The 19,808-nt window shown below is 40.6% G+C and overlaps 2 protein-coding genes across 2 annotated transcripts; both read right to left on the reverse strand.

The window, feature by feature from the left end:
* Positions 1-1,760: 1,760 nt before the first annotated feature.
* On the reverse strand, positions 1,761-7,745 carry cdk21 (cyclin-dependent kinase 21). The gene is made up of 7 exons (XM_061090453.1): positions 7,519-7,745; positions 4,860-4,992; positions 4,075-4,242; positions 3,737-3,846; positions 3,561-3,611; positions 3,037-3,169; positions 1,761-2,095 (listed from the first exon to the last, which is right to left on the reverse strand). Exons 1-7 carry the CDS (start codon positions 7,743-7,745, stop codon positions 1,997-1,999), a joined length of 921 nt encoding a protein of 306 aa, XP_060946436.1. The 3' UTR covers positions 1,761-1,996.
* Positions 7,746-9,066: 1,321 nt separating this feature from the next.
* retsat.2 (retinol saturase, tandem duplicate 2) lies at positions 9,067-18,606 on the reverse strand. Its single transcript, XM_061090451.1, has 11 exons — positions 18,388-18,606; positions 17,339-17,521; positions 16,918-17,159; positions 15,426-15,627; positions 15,132-15,329; positions 14,934-15,053; positions 14,175-14,313; positions 13,945-14,054; positions 13,507-13,676; positions 9,779-9,938; positions 9,067-9,636 (listed from the first exon to the last, which is right to left on the reverse strand). Exons 1-11 carry the CDS (start codon positions 18,545-18,547, stop codon positions 9,488-9,490), a joined length of 1,833 nt encoding a protein of 610 aa, XP_060946434.1. The 5' UTR covers positions 18,548-18,606; the 3' UTR covers positions 9,067-9,487.
* Between the last annotated feature and the right edge of the window lie 1,202 nt (positions 18,607-19,808).

The following is a 19,808-nucleotide window of genomic DNA, read 5'->3' on the forward strand; positions in this document are numbered from 1 at the left end:
CTCATCAGCTTCCAGTGGGATGAAGTACATCAACATCAACAGGTGGTCTAATGGCAGTTTTGAAATTAAGCTCAATATAAAATTATCTACATAGTGTTCCAAACAGAAAACTCATATTATGCATTCTTGGAATATTCAAAGGCACACCCTTTTCAGAGTCCAGACACGGGATCCCAGTTATAGTCATAACAAAGGGGATTTGGGGTTATAAATCTTACTTTATCAGGACTCAATTCTACTTATTTAAAGTTATTTATTGTCAACGAAAATAAAAAAAACTTAACTCAGTGGATTAGAGTCGCAATTAGATGAAGGGAATTAAAGTTCTTGCAGTTTCATTAATGCGTAATTCGTGCGTAAAACGTGGTCTGGTTAACATAATGTGCCAAAATGTGTCTGATTTAAAATACTTTCAGACACTAAATGGAAAACCTTTGACTCTAAAGCTCAGAGAGTAAGTGACCACACGCGTCCATATCCGATGCACAGCCTGAAGTTCAGCAGCTCAGACGCGATCACCGAGAGACGATTGACAGGAATAAGCGACTGTTTGGAAACATATGCTCAACTCGGGCATAGATGGAACATGTCGGAATATGCTGCAGTAATTCCGTTATCGCAATCAATGACCGCAGAACGAAATAATTCACACGCATACTTACGTGAGCGGTGCCGCTGCCCTTCCTCAGCCCGGCGGTCCCTCCCCACTGGCCCCCGCTCCACGGACTCTATCTCCAAATGTAGCCACAGTGGCAGCTGTGGAGGGCTCTCCGTATTAAGGGGGGAGAGTATAAATAGATGGATGAAGGAGGACGCCCCTTCCACTGCCCAGGAGGCAACCAAGAGACGCTGCTTCCGTTGAGCTGTGGTCTCATGTACAGGAATCAACAAGTAGCAGCCGTTTCTGCAAGTTTGCATTTTGTTATTAAATAAGGCTAAATGTGATAGAAGGCGCCGTAACATTGGTAAAGGCACAAGCCATGCAGTGGTTCTTCAGATCTGATGTGGATAACATGTTTCCTGTGTCTGCAGTGATGAGACTGTACATCCTCCAAGGCCCAGCATCCCCTCACATTAAATCAAGCTGCACCAAATTTCACACTTATAGAAGTCAGTTCCCTTAAATGTGCTTTTTTTACATCATGGTCCATGAATTATTCCCTAGCAAATTGGTGAAAATGTCAAACACCATATCTCCCAATGAGAAAAAACAATAATCCTGGGTCTGCCCCCCCAAGAGTTCTCAACTAAAAGTAAATTTAGTCCTGTCTGAACACTGACCATTCTGTCATTAATTAATTCAGTGATGCTTTATTTTTTTAATTTGTATCTAAAGTATTTTTCCTCATATTCCTGTTGAATTGTTTTCCATTTTGCAATAATGAATGCCTTATTCATTTGAGTTGATTTTTGTTTGTACCTCGGAAGAGTGTTGTTTATTCTTCTTCTGTTGTTTAACTGTGTTGCATCTTTTACAGCTCGCCATGGAAGTTGGAGTCTTCAACAAAACAATGTGAAGATCGAAGATCCCCTGTGTAAGAAATGTTTCAGCACTACCCCCATCTGTACAGACTGTGCAATTACAAGGGAAAGTCTCATGCAATCACTAGACCAGGTAGGCTACATAAAAACAGACAGATCAGTGAGACAATTATTTATAGAAATACTTTTATTAACAACAAAACTCCCTTTGACAAAAATAAATCTTGTACACGATTCCAAATATCTTCACTTATTCACAAATCTGGAAAAAAATAAGTTTTGATGAAACAAAACAAACTAAGTGGCCATCGTGAAAGTGCTCATAATAGTGCTGTCAGCAGCAAGGGAATCCTTATTTTTTGTGGTAACATTCAACAAGAACAACGTAGCAGTATGTCTTTGTGTGAGTACACTTTCAAAATACAAATGTATTTGCAATAAACGTAACTCAAACGTGTAGCATCCCATTCACAACTTGAACTGTGAGTGTTGGCATGAGTATTCCAAAACCGGATCATTCAGCTCCTGACTCAACCGAGTCCTTTGTGAAGAAGGGATGAGCCAGAGCTTCAGCAGCAGAGATGCGGCTGCCGGGTTTGAACGCCAAACATTTCTGCAGGTGAGGAAATGTTGCACGTTATTAATGACTTGGAGAAAAGAACTGGGGCGTACCTGTGCTCTGATCCTGAAAAGTGACCAAACCAATGTCTTAAACCTGCTCACCTAGTCTGACCTGGCTGCAGCTTTATAAATAAAGATGGATGACAGATCTCCACCTTCTTCCACTATCCAGAAATGAAGCTAAAATATCGTGAACACATGCTGATGATGGCATTTTGCACTTTCGACATCATCTGGAACAAAGTCGACGCATTCGTGTTCGTGGAGCAAAGCCACAGTATTGAGGTCCCAGCCATACACGCACTCGACCAATGATGAGTCAGTTTCAGCTGTCAATCATGTTTCCCCTCCTTTCCATAACAGTGAATAACTAATTAAAACCTAATAGAAAATGACCAGTTAAACATATATCAGTACAATAAAAACTAGCTCAAATGATTGAAACCATAACTAAGAAAAATGTATTTAATGTATATCTTGAGTTCAAGGTTTATGACCTATATTGCAGCCCTCCACCAGGAGGCGATCAAGACACCCTGGATTAGTTTTGTGAGCTGTCATGTTGTTCATCTATATTTACGGTCTACTGCTGTGAGATTTGGTGCATCGTAAATCCTAAAGGATGGTTCCAACAGACATTGGTCATCCTCTGACTTTATCTCTAGCGCCACCAGGTGGTAGAAATTTTATTTATTTTGTCAAATATCATTACAGGATCTATTGTGTCTACTATGTTGAACGTCTGACTTTTCTTTTAGTTCAATTTAGCTTATTAATTCAATTAATTTGTCTCATTGTTCCCTCTGCCAAGACTGCACCTTATTTTAAGTGCCATTATACTGGAATACTTGTGAGATACTGTTCCACAATGATCTAGAGTGCTAAACTCTGCTGTTTGGGACATTTCATTGAAACAGAAATACATTTGCTCACAGTGAGAAGTTCGTTCTCTTCTTTGCCCACGTTGTTCAGCATCGAGCTGCAGGAAATATTCGGTCCCCAGGTACTTGAGTACGGGATGGGACTGTCCCTGGGCCAGTCCTCCTCAGCGGGCAAACCGATAACTCTGGGGAAAATGGTTAAAACCGGTGAAGACCAAAACATAAAAGCTACTCTGTCATGATATAAGTGGAAACTGGGACAGACAGTCAACTGTTTTTTTTTCAACGTTAAGGTTTATTTATGGGTTCAAAAAACAAATATCTAAAAGATCAGCCTTCAACTGCACTACAGACAGACCTACTTCATTTCCAAAGCAGTATGATAACTCGGTTTCAGTGGATGTTAAATAACTTGTGAAATACACAAGAGCTGGGCTTTCACACCGGACTTCTGAACTTTGAGCTTTTCAGTTAATCAGAATCAATGTAACAGGTGTGACTGGTTGAGCATTGGTAAAGTAAGATAACATCCCTGCCTTACTTCATTATGGATAGAGAAAGGAAAACAACACTCACTCAAAGATTTTCCACAGCTGCTGCACCTCTGTGTATGCCTGAAACATGGGTCTGCAAGACACGAGGCACAAAAAAATCCTATTTGCCAACGTTTTAATCATGGAATATTTTACCTCTAACTTGAGAATTACACTAACACATCTCCTCCAGCCAGAGGCAGACTCGGCTCTACTCACTTCAAGAGGAAGAGCTCGGCAAAGATGCAGCCAGCGCTCCACATGTCCACTGAGGACATGTAGACTGAGTTCAGCAGCACCTCAGGAGCTCTGTACCACAGCGTCACCACCTGAAAACAAACAGACGTCAACAGAAAAGAAAGAAATGAAAAGCCAATGGCAACGCGTATGAGAAGTGACAAGAACATGTTTCACCTCAGGCCAAGAAACAGACAGAGCACGGTGCTTTATAAAGGATAAACCAGGCTCCAGGATGACTAGGAGAGAATCACTGCAGTAAAATACAACACTATAACAGTTAAAAGTTCTCTTTCATTCTGAGCTGCTGCTTCACTTACACCCGGAGTGAGCGCGACATTATAGGTGTAGATGCGTGCCAGTCCAAAGTCCGCAATCTTAACTTCTCCGCGGCTGCTGACCAGGATGTTTGCTGGCTTTAGATCACGGTGCAGAACCATGTTTGTGTGTAGGAAGTCCAAACCTTGCAGCAGCTGCAACATCAGATCCTGTGCAGACAGACAGCAGAATGGAGAAGGAGGTCATGTGAAAGAGGGGTGTCTAAACTCAGGGACGGCTTCCATTTAAGTCTGGACTGAATACGTTATGATCACAGACTGTATATAAAGATGGACGACATGACAGCTGCCCAAAAGTGAAGCCAAAGCATCTCGATCGCTTGTGATATTTGTTCAAATGTTGATTTATCTGTTAATCTGTTATCTGTCAGCTAAGACTGCATCATGATTGGTCATGATCCGACCTCCCCCGATCGTCACAGTGCAGGCTTTGGCTCCAAATAATGTCTAGGGTTTCAAATTTGGCTTCATTTCTGGACAGTAGGAGGAGGACACACGTTGTCCATCGCTATTTAAAGTCTACGGTTATGACTGGTTGACCCTGTGAAAAGGTGCAGAGACATGCTGTGGTAGGCTGCCTGATTTTGTCAGAGGAATGTGCGATGGAAATTCCTTTCTCATAAGTTGATAATTGAAGATTGAAGGTCAATAATATCCGAAGTTTTAGCAGATAAATCATTTCAGTGCCAAAATATCAAGAGCGTGAGGCGTTAAAATTGTATTCTGTGAAAAAGTTGTTTATTTCAGACTTGGTGAAGTGTTCACACCTTGATACGCTCAAGGCTCAGTCCAGAGGGCGGAACCTTGGAGAGGTAGGTGCACAGGTCCTGGTCGATGTATTCTAGCACCAGAGTCAGGTCGAGGGTCCTGTCCTCTAGCGCAACAGATGCATCAAACAGCCTGGATGAGACGAGAAAAACAACACATTGAGCGTCAAGTTAGATTCTTTTGGCACCAAACGTTTGATTCATAGCAAAACAAACAAAGCTAGCTGTGATCTGGAGAACATAATCGAAAACAAAGTTAAGTTTATTCAATTTAGCACCTCTCACAGAACAGTCACAAAGTGCAAAAGAAAAAAAGCTGTTAACAGAAATTCTTTACCATTAAAATACGGTCCTGGGAGTATACAGTAATAAAATTGGTTATTGTTGACACTGAACGTGTGTGCGCACATGCTAGTGAAGCTATTTGTTTCTATGTGCATGTGTGCGGATGTATATCTGTGGTCGTTTGTGCAATTTATATTGTAAATTGACACATGTTGTTTTGAAAATGACTTGCCAGTAAATAATTGACATATGCGTGGCATACCAATAATTAATTGACCTGGAAGGTAACTGTATGTTCAAGTATTTTTTTTCTTAATTTTTCAATATGAAGAGGTCAAGAGTGTAAGTCCTGCAAAGAGACAGAACTATTGCTTCCTTCTCTCAGTATTAGAGGTTTCACAGATTCCATGACTCGACACCTTTCTGGAAGTTATGGTTAACAACAAGGGAGCTGTGTCTGCACTTTACGGCTGCACTGCTCGGCTCTCTCCTTCTCCCACTGCTGCTGCCGGGCAGAACTGGACAATTAACATAGCCCACGGGTTTGAATCTAATTTTCCATCTGCATGCGTCAGACTCACATATACAGAGCAGGACTGAAGTCAGACGAGCAAAGATTAAACCAGATATGGACCCGATACGTGACAGGAAGCAGGCGCAGGCCTTACTGCCAAATCTGTCCTGACTCTCTGTTTGCTTCATGAGGACCTTTTAGTTTTTTCACTAATTCTCAATCAAAATATTGCTGAACTCAGTAGTCAGCCTCCAAAAGACATAAAACTCTTCAGCCTTCAAAGGGACAACCCCCTTGCACTCTCCAACAGCTGCAGAGCATGAATTTACGACAGAGCATTGGGGCAACTTAAAGGGGGGGGGGGGGTTAAGCTACTTATTATTTTAGAGGGGGAACTGAGTTTGTTCTGAAGAAAGAACCTCAGAGACTTGGAGGAAGTTGCCTCATTGGTGGAGGAGATGTTTGGTAGTGATCCACTGTGTGTTATCATTGGTTACATCTGTGAGTTATTCAAAGAGGTGTGGTTGTTTCTCAAGAAATAATGAGATCGAGTCCGATCATGTAGCATCAAGATCGTGTGTCCAGGAGTAGAGCTCCTTGCCACTTATTTTATTTTGCTCTAAATATTATGACTTTTTCTCCTCATTTAATCTTCATTCTTTGAGATTACGACTTTATTCTTGTAATATTCCTTTATTCTTACTAAATTATGACTCATGTACTATAGCGACTTGTGATATTATGACTTTGTTCCTGTAATATGAAGACTTAAATGTTGTAAGATTACAATTTTATTATCATTCATCAATTATGACTTTAATCTTGTGATTAGGGTTCATAAACATTTTGACCAATGGCTTTACATGACTTTTCCATGACTTTTCAATAACTTTAAACCCAATTTCCATGACCAAACATTTTGGGAAATCTCAGTGTATACATGAAAAGGCGACAAAATGTAGTACTTAAACTAACAATGACAATTCCAAAGCATACAGTATACCTTCAATGACACAAATGCATGAGAGACAATAGTTTGATTAAAAGACATGTACTTTTCCATTTGTAGCCAAGCATGGTTAAACATTTACTTGCCTGGCATATTGCATTATCCCACTGAATTTTTCAGTTAGTATGAGATAGTATGCCTACTTACGTTTTGAGCGTATTTCTTTTAAAAGCATATAAATTATTTAAAACTCAGCAACATGAAAATATGAATATAACAAATTTCCATGACTTCTCCAAAACTTTGGGACTTCCATGACTGTTCCAGGTTTTCCATGACCGTAGGAACCCTGTGTGATATAACATTATTACATTAAATTACCACTTTGTTTTAGAACTAACAATGACAATTCCAAAGCATACACTATACCAAGCATGGTTAAAACTACACTTGCCTGGCATAGTGCATTATCTCACCGAACTTTTCAGTTAGAATGAGATAGTACACTTTCTATTTATTTTAAAAGCATATGAATTATTTAAAACTCCGCGTAAATGAACAACATGAAAATATGAATATAACAGATTTCCATGACTTCTCCAAAACTCCAGGCCTGGAAATAAACATTTTACAATTCCAAGACTTTTCCAGGTTTTTCATGACCGCAGGTGTGATATAACATTATTTCATTAAATTACCACTTTGTTTTACTATGACTTTTTTTCTTGAAATAAGTAGAAATAAATACATTCATATTGAAAAGTCATTCAGACCGTGCATCAGGGAGGGGCATCACATTTTGACCTGGTCCCAGTAGGGCGTTGGTTGGGCGTGCGTGTGAGCCCTTGGAGGATTAAGGTTGACAAACAACAACACACACACAAAAATAAAGTTTGGAAAACAAAACTAACTTGACTATGTTGGGATGGTTGAAGAACTGCATCCTCCGCAGCAGCCCCACCTCCCGGATGATGGAGGCCGGGATCCCACTGTCCGAGCTGTCCCCGTAGATTTTGAACTTCTTCACCGCCAAAAAGCGCGGCTCGTCCCCCACCTCTCGGGCCTTGTACACGGTGCCGAAGGAGCCTTTGCCCACCGCCGCCAGCAGCTCGTAGCATAAAGGTCTGGAGAAGGCCATGGTTCTCCCGGGAGAAAGAAACGAACCTGCACTGTAGGAGAGACAGACAGAAGAAGCTAGCTCACCGGGCTGTGACCATCAGAGGTTAGCAGGTTAGCCAGCAGCTAATTGTAATTATCCCCTGGTTGCACAATCACAAACCTCTTGTAGGAACCAGGTTTTAAAAGCATCTGACCGGTTTCATGTGTGAGCTTCACTTCAGTATGTGACGCCTTCACTCACCTCGGTGGGCCTCGGACCTCCACACCCGGCGGCTGCTGCAGAGGAAAGGGAGGCTCCCGGCACCAGCTTCTCTAAAAACTATTAAAAATCACACCCACTTTGTTCAGGAACTAATCAGGAAGCTGAACATGGAAACATGCTCCAAGCATCCGTCAACACGTGCTGCGTCCTGTCCACCACAAGCTACTTTATTTACCAATAAATAAGAAATAAATAAATAGACAAACAAACACTATCTATGGACAAGAAAGTGGTACTATACTACTAAATGCTATAGCTACTACTTATAGTAATAATATTGTAATATTATTTCTTTATTCTTAATAATCGTAATAACATGACTTTCTTTATTAAATTAAGACGACTTTGTTGCAATAATACTTTCCCCCTTAAATTATGACTATTGTTGTAATATTACCACTTTTTTCATTAAATTATGGCTTTATTGTTGTAATATTAGGATCTTATTCTTGTACTATAACCTTTTTCATTAAATAACGACTTTATTCCTGTAATATTATGGAGTATATAATGTATCTTGTAATATAATATTAGTAGTACATTGCATACAACTGCTACTAATAATGATAATAATAGGAATAAGAAGAAACAATTTTCATTCATAAAATTTGCTACGTGCTTTACAAAACATAAAATATCGTAAAATATCATAAAATCCTAAATTACATAAACCCCTACTGAGGTACACGAAACAATAAAACATGCAATGTTGTAACACGAATCAACAAGCAAGACAAAAAGCCGCAGTACACCTGTAAATAAAAAGGATGACACTCAATAGTGTTTACCTCTGCCAAGGCCCGACAGTCCCCTTATGAAGCCACTTCCTATGTCTCTGGATTCCAGATTTTTATTAGGATCTGCACCAAATTTCACACACTCATAAATACTCTCCGAAACGCGTCCGATTTTTTCATCAAGATCCAAAAATTATCTTCTTTGAAATTGACGAAAATGTTGAAAAACACCGACAATGTTAAAGAAAGTGAAAAAAACTGATCCTAGATCTTCCCCCTGAACTGGATCCGCCCCAACATGTAAGAGAGTATTTAGATAAATAGACACAGAACACCACATACTCAATGGCATCCAAAGCGTTGTTTATTATCAAATAGGGAGTCATCTTTGTAAACTTGTTACAGACTGCAAATCAATATTAAGAGCATAGTTGGGCAAAGAACAAGAAATTCCAACACTACACAACAAATGTGTGTATGAACTTCAACATAGTGAATGATACAAAAATATTTGCATGAGGTAATGTTAATTCTTTAGGTGCTAGAAGCTCAATAACCGTTATTCAAACATGAAACATCCCACTCGCTTAACAAAGCTGAATAAGTGCATATTACAAAGTAAAGCATGTGTCATGGATTTTAGCACCTTGTGCAGGGGCACCCAAAAACTCCTCACACACAGATTTTTGTGAGTTTGTTGTGCAATCAATTACTGGTTAGTCACTTCATATAACGGCCAGTCAGCTGAATGTCGACAGGCAGTTACTCCTCTTTGCTCTTGCTGTTCATAGCTTTTGTTTTCTTTGCCAGGTTGATAGCATCCAGGTGGAGGTTGCGTTTGAGAATGACCGAGCCGCAGGTGAGAGCTCCGGCCAGAGCGCCCGCAAAGCCACACAGGAACACATCCTGGCCTGAAATACACAAAACATGAAATGTACCATATTCATACTGTTTCAACCTGTCAGGAAATATATGCAGCCTCAGAAAGTTTTGAGTGAAGGCATTAACATAGCCTCTGGATGTTTTCACGCTGTGTGCTGGAGACAAACTGACCTGTCAGATAGAGGTTCTTCAGTGGAGTCTGAGGTCTCACTGTGAAGGCGAGTTCAGGGCTGAAGCGGCCCATGCCGTGATCTGCTCCGTAGATTTCACCTTTGGGCGCTCCAATGTAGTGTGTGTTTGTGATGGGGGTTCCAGCATCGACAAACTCAATCTACACAAAAACACATTTGATGATTTTTTTTCATTTAATCAGAAAGCATCATACATTAAAATTGCTTATAATTGTATAAAACGTTGCATCCAAGAAATAACTGAAGATGGTACCTCAGAAAATTGACTTTTCTAACACCATATAACAAATGTGACTATTTTAATTTGATCATTTAATTAATTAATCTAATTCTAACTAATTTAGCTGTTTTACATCTCGCTGCAGAAGATTTCAGGACACACGGTATAAGCTCTTTTACTGAGCTCAGTGTAGAAGGAAAATGAATTGGGGAAATTAAGTTCATGCATTTTTGATGACTGGGTTAAAATAGAAGTAGGTAGCCTGGGTGCTCTGTGATATAACACAATATCCAAAGCATGTAAACACTTGCATACACAAACAGTTGTGCCCAAGCAAAAAGCAACAATAACAAACAAGCCCTTTGGTCCTTTTGGATTAATCCACCACAGTGTTTCCCCTAGGTTCACAGCTTTGGGGGGGGGGGGACAAACACGGACACAAAAACTTAAAGGAATCATGATGTTACATTGGATTTCGGCGCTGATAGGCTATTCTGTGATGCTCAGACGTCATGTGTTTGTCCAGTTTGTCCCTTCTGTAGGACTGGCAGGGAGACTATAAATGGCCGGGTCTGGTTTCCTCTCACAACTGCCTGTTTATGCTGTCTACGTATGCGACATAACATTCTTAAAAACAGTGGTGTATAAAGTACTTGAAAGCCATACTTGAGTAAAAGTACAAACATCTTACTTGAAAGTGACTCCGGTTAAAGTAAAAGTCACCCGTCAGAAAATGACTTGAGTTAAAGTCTTAGAGTTGCTCATATTAAATGTACTTAAGTATCAAAAGTATCTGGAGTTGAAATGTACTTAAGTATCAAAAGTAAAAGTACAAGTACCAAATTTTATTTCAACTGACAAATTTTGAACCCGAGATGCTGAGGTTAAAATAGTATTGGACAAGTGCATCTGAACTTCTAGCGACAACAAAGAATCAACACAACAGAATAAACAAGTGCCTCTTGATTCTACCTAAGAACACTAATAGACCAAATGAACCTTTTGTGTCTATTAGCTGTATTTTGCATTTTAACTGCCTGGATGTTTATCTGCCTGTATACCTGCCCGCCAGCTTGTCCACGCATCTACATGTAAGCCTGTTTATTTATCATTAGACTATCTTCACTGAATGGGCCTGGGGTTGTGTTTGCATTTGTTTCCAGCAGGGTGACAATACACCTGTAGGGTATCTTGCCTGTAGGGACGACAAAGTGAAGACACAACCCTGCCTGAAGTTGTACACATTAGCCAGTTTGTACAATACATATATAAGACTCAACAGCTTCTAAGTTGTGTTGAGTCAGCACAAAGGGCGTCTAAGGATTGGAATTGGCAATATATAGATATATAATATCTTTGCAAAAATTATATTGGCATTATAGTGAGTGGAACACTGGGCCTGATTACCCAGGGTTCCATTTGGGAGGTCCATTAAAAAAATGAATTGTGTGCGTGAATATGCAGTAGTAGTAGTCCATGACACAGTGTTTGTTTTTGGTTGTGTTGGCTGAAAGTTGTTTTTGCGTTTGCTTATATAATTGGTTGTGTTGTTTGTTTTTCCATCTCGACTTGTTTTAAATCTGTTTGTTTTGTTTACGTGGACGTGTAAGACTAAGTAGACACGGCCAACCAATGATAGTCTATTTGCCAACAGTTTTTGTTTAAACCAAATACTTCCAATATTTTCTTTAAGAAAAGTTAACCACTTGCTGCTTCGAGCTATGTATTTATGTGCAGATGTTGACACGAAGCAGGAAAGGGAAAACGAATGTGAATCGAAAAAGGAATACCTTCAAAAAATCATGTAAAGTCACCTAATAAAAGCCCTCATTCATTTGCCTGAATAATAATCCTTACAATTTCAATAGGGCCACATGTCTGTCAGTGCCTGGGCCCTAATAATAAAGACTGAACCGAGCTCCTGCAGGAGCGAGAGAGCGAGAGAGAGGTGCGCCGTGCGTAAAGCTGCACGTTCCACCAACCTCCGCTGCTCAAGTAACGAGCCAGTTTTGAGAATTTAAGAAGTAGAAAGTACAGCTATTTGTGCTCAAATGTAGCGAGTAAAAGTTAAAAGTCGTCAGGAAAATAAATACTCAAGTAAAGTAGATATGTGAAAAATCTACTTATGTACAGTAACAAAGTATTTCTACTATGTTACTTCCCACCACTGCCTAAAACCAAAAAGAAAACTGAAATAATCCCCTATTCATTCTCTATGAACTGTAATTTATCTATCTATCTATCTGGCTATCTATCCATAAGTAACCTGGATTGCCGGAATCCGGAAACATTTTTGGATCCGTAATTATGTTTATCTCGTCTACACGAAGCCCTTTCAGGAAAACACGGTAAAGCTGCAGTGGAGTGGTTGAAGTCGCTGTAAAGACGTCATGGAGCATGCGCTTAAAGTGAAAGAAGACTAAAGTCGAGATCCTACTAGCAATCTGCGCATAACGACTTCTCTACCACCTGAAATCACTGTTACCACAGCAATCAAACAGGACTAGTTAGAATAGAGCACTTCGCCATAACCCTAGTTTGTATTAAGTTACCGTTTTGAAACTTCCGTCTATAATAAAAATCTTTTCACGTCAGATTTGCCGGTTTTGAACAATGGTCCGATGAAAATAGATTAAACAGTGATAGAAGGAAGTGACAAAGCGGGGTTAATAATGGTTCAGGCTGAGGTTGCGAGGTGAGGTACGTTCACGGTTAAATACAACAAGCGGAGAAAGCAGAATCGCGGGCTGACCTGCGCTGAGAAATGCGCGTCCCGTGATTACAGCCAGGCGCCTGCGCGCTGGAGAACTGCGCGGCGCTTCGGCGTCCGGTGTAATACTTAAGTTATCAAGATCAGTCTTGTACAACCAGGGGGAGTATTGCCCCTCTGACAGCCAAGCTGGGTCAGAACCTGTCATCCGGTGGTGACTGAGCAGATTCTTGTCTGGGGCAGGACGTGCAGCACTCAGGCTCTTCTCTGCACTCGGACCCGGAGCAGGAGAGCTGGTCCTCCGGCTGCTCCTCACAGGAGAGTGGCAGTTACCATGTTCCACCTGGGAGCGTTTAAAAAACGCGGATATTTTTAACTGCTTCTCAGGTGGCTCATGCGACATGTTTTCAGATGGATGCTCTCTGTCCGCTGGTGGAAGGTTTCTCACCTGTGTGTGCGCGCATCTGGATGGAACTCCGCCGTGCGCGATACAGAGAGCAGAGGAGAACTCCAACCGCGCGACCATGTCGAGACAGAAATGCAAACTATAGACCTGTTTTATAGGTAATGTAACTTAAAATGATTTATGTAGAAATCTGGCGCCATATTAAAAAATAAAATAAATAATTAACTTGACCTTCCAGGGGGGGCGGGAGGTGCCGTTGGGGGGGCGCAGCGCCCCCCTAATAGAATGGTAGGGGAAACACTGGTCACCATAACCACAGTAACTGACCACAACACAGGATGAATCTACATCTGTGTGCATCTGAGCCTTTACCTTGTCTCTGGTTATCTTTGGGAAGACGTCCATGACCACATCCACAATAGAGTCGATGAAAATCTGTTTCAGCTCTTTGTAGTCCCCCCCTCTGTTGGTCACTTTGTTGTCCTTCCACTCCTCGAACCACTCGTAGTTGGCAAAGCTGACAAGACTCAGGGTGGATTTGCCTGATGTGAGAAGAAAAAGTTAAATATAATAAATATATATAAATATATACAGAAAACTGTTCTCCCACATTCTAGAACCCTGGTTCTGGATTATCCAGAGAAAGGCATGCATTAACTAACAGGCCTGAAAACACGTATATCACATAACCATTTGCTGGTCGGAAACTTCAGAGTTGTGTGGATGCCAGAGTTAAATATAGTAAAAGTGATGCTTTTTAAAACTATAACTTATTAGTGTATTCACATGCTGCATCTCATGTTTGTGTACCTGGCGATCTTTCCTCCCAGGTGGAATCCTTAGCTGATGGAGAGGCGACGAACAGCAGTGGTACTTTTTTGGCTGATTCTTCCGCCTTTCCATTCATATAGCTCTCCACCCTGTCAATGAAAACAGATAATACGATTTAATATAAGTTCCCACTGACACAAAATAGGTGAATAAGGTGAAAATTCCAATAATTTGAACAGGCAACACATGCGAGATTCAACACAACATACAGTTCGTCAAAGTTGTTCTCAGCAAAGATCCAGTAGTTGTCTGCCTTCAGGCCCAGCTCCTCTTTGGTTCCAGTCAGACCAAGAAAAATACTCAGGCCTCCTTCGCCATTCTTCATCATACTGAGCTGCTTCTGAATGGCTGCAATGCACAAGTAGGACAATGTTACAGAAACATGTTCAAGTAATGTGTAATTTGCCCATTGAACCTCATTTATACATGATTTCCTCTCGTGTTAAAACAATCAGTCAGTCTAAAAGTAACAGTCACCAATTTCTTATGGTAAAGATGATCTTAGTCCAAAGGTCAATTTACTAATTCACCATATAACTTTATTTATTCAAATCTGTCACGTATAAAATCTTCTCTTCAATCAAGGCCATGTGTAAAACTCGAATTAGTGCCCTGCAGTTGTCCGCCTCTGCACACCAGTGTAGTTTTAGTCCCTTCAGGTGTTCCTGACATTTTGCATTCACAATAATATGAGATGAGATCACTGTGACCTTTGACCACTGAAATCTGATCAATTAATCTAGTCCATGTGACAACTGGTCATAATTTGAGGAAATTCTCTACTGGCAGACTTGAGACTAAGATAGATCAAGAGGCCACAAAATAATACCTCTGGCCACTGGCTGTTACCAGCACTGAGGCAAACAATATAAATGGAAGGAAGTTATATAAATATCATTTCAGAAATGAATCATTTAGCGACTGAATGAAAAGAAGAGTTTTTAATGGAGCTCTTTTTCCTTCCTAACCTGGCATGGCCTGGAGCTCTTTAGGCAGCAGCTTCTCGTAGGTGTTGAAGATTCCAGCGTTGGAGATGACCATAGGGGCATGGATATGGATTTCCTCCTGACCTTTCATCACGCTCACACCTAAGAGGAAAAGAACAGACACAGTGAATCTTCTGTTGGAGCAACATGCTGCGACTGTGTGTTAAGAACCACACCCACCATAAGCTTCCTTGGCATCATTGAACAAGATGCGGTTCACTGGAGCTCGGACTAGCACGGCACCGCCAGCCTTCTCAATGACGGGGATCATGTGGTAGCCGATTTCACTTGCTCCACCTTTAGGGTACCAGGCCCCATTCAGGTAGTGAGTGACCAGCAAGCTGTGCATAGAAAAACTGGCATCTTTGGGCATGTTACCTGCAGATCAGAGAAGGAAACAAAAAGTGTGAACAGCAGTATAGTCAAGAGATGACCACGTTAGAACCTCAGGTGTCCAGCCTGGCCCTGGCCTACCGTAGGTGCCGAAGATGTAGGTGAAAACCGCCCGGAGGTCTTTGTTCTCTGTCAGTTCATTGACCACTTCCGTCAGGCTGCGTGGGGCCATTTTGAAGAAGAAAGACAGACGTTTGGCCAGACCACTGTAGACCAGGAACTTAGCCAAGGGAACGGGGCAGAGCTTCAGCACAGCCAGGAGCCAAATGCCCCGCCCGGCTTTCTGTAGAAAAACACACAATGACACACTGATGATGACAATAAATTCTGGAGAAAGACGCCAGAGAGATATGAGAGTAATCAAAGCAGATGGTTTCCGTAATGAGCCTGAACAGAGTTGTTTTATCACTCTAACATTTGGAAATCAATGCTGAATATGTGCAGTGAATGTTCTGTTGGTTTCAGGAGGGAAAAATTAATCATTGCCTGAGTCAGGATGCATCTTTCACAAGAGACTGAACAAGCAAATAAGAAAAACAGCAGCATATTAAAACTATAGCTTTCTGGGGGTAGAACGGTTCTCATTTATTAAAATGATGCCTTCATGTTTAAGAAACAATGTGATTTTCTTTCAGTGATGGATCGATTAAGATCTTTCTTTAGATATATGCTGTTAACCTATTGTAGTTCGTCAGATTAGTTGAACTGGCAGGCTAATAATAACTACGAGGCCATGAGGGATTGCCAACTTCAATCATTAACTTTATCAGTCAAAAGTCATGGCAACAACAAGCGTTGTTAGAGCCCCCTGGAAACACTTGCGTTCGGTTGTGTGTATTTGGCGCTTTTTTGAGTATTTGGTCATTCTGTGACTATTTGGTAATCCTGCAAGTATTTGATGGTGTTGTTGGGATTTGGTCGTGTTGGTTGTGCAAATTGATGAAGATGTTTTCTTTTGCATGGGATTTCTTATCTGCAGTGCATTGAGCTCTAAGGGCCACCTTAGAGCTCAATGCACTAAGGTGGCCTAAGTGCATTGTTAATGCACTTTTATCTTTGAGCACTTTAATCTTTGAGCAATTAAACAGAGATAAAAAAATACACTGACAATTAAAATGAATAGATCCAGTGAAGTGGCTCCACACAGATACGGAGACTTGCATCACTTTATGTACGTGTCAAAGCAAAAATTCTGATGCAACTCAGTCTGGATACAATTATGTAATACTATACGACAGCTTAAAGTTGACCTCACTTATTACTCTAACCTTTGGTTTACTAACCCTTGAGGAATATCAGTGACCCTTTAGAGAGAAATCTGGATAATGACCTCCTTGTGTAATTAAGTGCAGTTATTTTTACAGTGGGAGAAAAGGCATTTGCAACTAGAGTGAAGCTCATAAAAGAAAATGAGTGGCCAGATCATTGCAGAATATCTTCAGTGTATTTCCATAAATACGCACTTACAAGATCGTTTATCAAAGCAATACAAGTGTTTGAATTGAAGCTGCAAAGTAAAGCCACCGTAAATTAATAAACTTTATAAACAGCTAATAAAGTTACACCATCCTACCTTCGCCAGCTTCAAATACTCATCGATGGCCTTCTCCTCTCCAGGGAAGCACTTCTTCAGCTCCTCAGGGAATCGGGTCCTGCCGCTGTAGATGGGATACTGGCGGCGGTTTTCTGGCGGTCCCACAACAACCTGGTCAAACGGATTCTCCAGAGGCTCCCACTGCAGCTGCCCGTTGGTGATTTGGTCCAGCATGCAGCGGAACGGCTTGTGTTCCTGCAAGTCACCGATGTAGTGGATTCCTGAGCAAGACAGATAAGGACAAAGCTGAGTGGTTGAGTTTTTATGAGAATAGAATGGTTGATTCTCAGGATGGAAAGTTCTGTAGTCCAGAGCCTGACAGCACCAGCATTTTCTTTTAGATGTGACATATCTATGAAAGATATAGTCAATACTCTAGAGACAAGACACTTTTGCTCACCAACATCAAATTCAAAGCCTTTTTCAGTGAACGTGTGACAGCATCCTCCGGCCCGGTCGTGCTGCTCCAGAACCAGGACTTTCTTTCCAACTTTGGCCAGCAGCACCCCGAGTCCGAGCCCACCGATCCCACTGCCGATGATGATGGCATCCAGGTTGTCAGGGATTTTATTGGCCACAAAACCTGAGGGAAAGGTAACAAAACATTAAACAAGATCTTAACTGTGGCACAAAGGGAAGTAAATCTATAGAATAAATGTTTACTGCAGAATGCACATTTTACCAATCCTTTGAGATTCTCGACAGGTGATCAAATTGAAACTAGAAGATCAAATTTAACGAAATGTATTTTTGATCAGCTATAATTAAGAATAACATGATAACTTATAGTAATATTTTTTAATTGTCTTAGGTTACTCCCCCTTATTTGAAATGTGACAATTTTACATACAAATTTTACAATAAATTTGGAAAATAATAATGTAAAAAGTTTCATGCAGTTTATTATACATTTGGTATATCTGTACGTTAATCTGCCCATATCTACATTCACAAAAGAAAAAAACAATCATCACTTTTAAGAAGCTAGAGCAGATTTATAACTTTGATCTTTTTCTTTCTTGATAATAGTAAAATGCACCTACTGGATTAATTTATCAGTGTATTTTAATGTTGTTGTAATGTTTAGCTGTTTTTTGCTTGTGGATGAAAAGAGGACAGTTCAAACAAAGGTAGTTAGTGTCTCCACTCATTTCAGTGCAAAGACAGTTGTTCAACAGGTTAGAGCTCACAGACCAACTGTACACAGGGTACAAGAATGTACCCAGCCACATTCACTGACACTTCACCTGCATTGTTAGGTAATATTGAGCCAATATCTCCACTATGTTCTACATGTTAAACTAACTTTTCCAGCCACTTTACTACTTTTTGACAATAATTGTTTCCATTCATTTCAGTTTTGGGGAGTTTAAAGTGAAGCCGAACCCTTGCTCTACAGGCTATGGGTGGACGTCGGTTTATAATGACGACATTGGTCCTTTCACTCACCTTGTTTCAGCACTTTGTTTTTCTCCTTCCTGTCGTGAACCATCTGTTTCAGCGGTTCCCGGGTGTCCCTCTCGAAGGGGTTGGGTCCGGAGCTGCGGAACACATATTTGAATATGAGTGCGAGCAAAGCGAGGCAGACTAAGGCCACACTGATCCACATCGTGCCGGGGAGAGACGAGGCCAGATAAGGAACCAGACTGCTGCTGCCTGCACCCACCACTGCTCACTTCCGCGTTAAGGTCCCGATACACGCCAACGGGAGAGGACCAATCACAGCCTTCCTTAGGGAGCCTCTGACAGTTTGGACCAATCAACAATGATGGGAAAAAAAACAGCTGTTTCATAAGTGACAGGAGATAAAATAACATTAAAAAGTATTATTATTATTGTTTTTTTTTTATAACGCCCTAACTGTTTTTCATAATTGACTGAAGATGGAAAACTGAAAATACAAAAAACACAAGATATAAATAAATAATAACATAACATTAATCATATGCTCTTTTTGTTGTTGCTGTTGTTGTTAGAATTTGTTCATGATTTACTAAAGAGGAAAAACTGAAAATACAAATAAATGTAACAAATATGATGATGATATTGATGATGATCCCGAATGGGTCAAACCCTACTGATATTATTGTACATCAATTACTATCATCGTCAATGTAGTTGTATGGATGTCATTTTTAAGATAGTAATACTATTATTAATGTTGATTAATAACGATATAGCCTACATTAGATTGATAGATGTGTCCATAACGTTTGATAATATTATATACAATGGGGGCAGCAGCATCAGTAGTAGTAGTAGTGGTTACGGCCACTAAAGTTAATATAAGGATGCTTTTAAAAATGACAACTCCTTTTTCTTCTTGTCTCTGAAAACATTTTTGTGTCGTGTTGTGATGCTGAAGGATAAATTTGGCACCAATCAGATGTTCTCCTTATGGTGTTGCAATGGTGCCCAAAACTGGAGCACGCTATATTGTATTTGTACACAGACGTCCAGTAGTATCTGTCTGTCACGTGTCTCAGCCCTGTGATACTCTGGAGACCTGTCCAGAGTGTCCCTGCCTTTCACCTGATGTCAGCTGGGATTGGCTCCAGCCCCCTGTGACCCTGAAGAGATAAACAGTACAGATAATGAATGGACGTATAAACAGATTGCTCTAATTGACAGGAAAGAAACTCAACTTTGTTCTGATTGTGCAAAATGAGCTGATATGACAGATGAACTGTGAGAAACAGCCCCGTTGTCTTATTAATTACAGAAGGAAGCATTCTGTGGAAGTCCCATGTTCTGGAACAAGGATGACATGACCGACAAAAAGTTTAAATATCATTGATAAATGCATCCTCAAATATGTCTATCTATATACAAATTGTAACAGGTCTATCACCGCTCATGTAGTGAAGGCT

The sequence above is a fragment of the Limanda limanda genome, chromosome 17, assembly GCF_963576545.1.
Source record: "Limanda limanda chromosome 17, fLimLim1.1, whole genome shotgun sequence".
NCBI lineage: Eukaryota > Metazoa > Chordata > Actinopteri > Pleuronectiformes > Pleuronectidae > Limanda > Limanda limanda.

Coding starts and splice junctions, on each gene's coding strand:
- retsat.2 (XM_061090451.1), bottom strand. CDS start 18,547: ATGTGGATCAGTGTGGCCTTAGTCTGCCTCGCTTTGCTCGCACTCATA. Junction 17,522..18,387: donor AAACAAAGTGCTGAAACAAG/GTGAGTGAAAGG, acceptor CCTTTCCCTCAG/GTTTTGTGGCCAATAAAATC. Junction 14,055..14,174: donor GAGAACAACTTTGACGAACT/GTATGTTGTGTT, acceptor TTTCATTGACAG/GGTGGAGAGCTATATGAATG.
- cdk21 (XM_061090453.1), bottom strand. CDS start 7,745: ATGGCCTTCTCCAGACCTTTATGCTACGAGCTGCTGGCGGCGGTGGGC. Junction 4,993..7,518: donor AACCATCCCAACATAGTCAA/GTTAGTTTTGTT, acceptor CGTCTCATCCAG/GCTGTTTGATGCATCTGTTG. Junction 3,170..3,560: donor CAGCTGTGGAAAATCTTTGA/GTGAGTGTTGTT, acceptor CATTTTCCCCAG/AGTTATCGGTTTGCCCGCTG.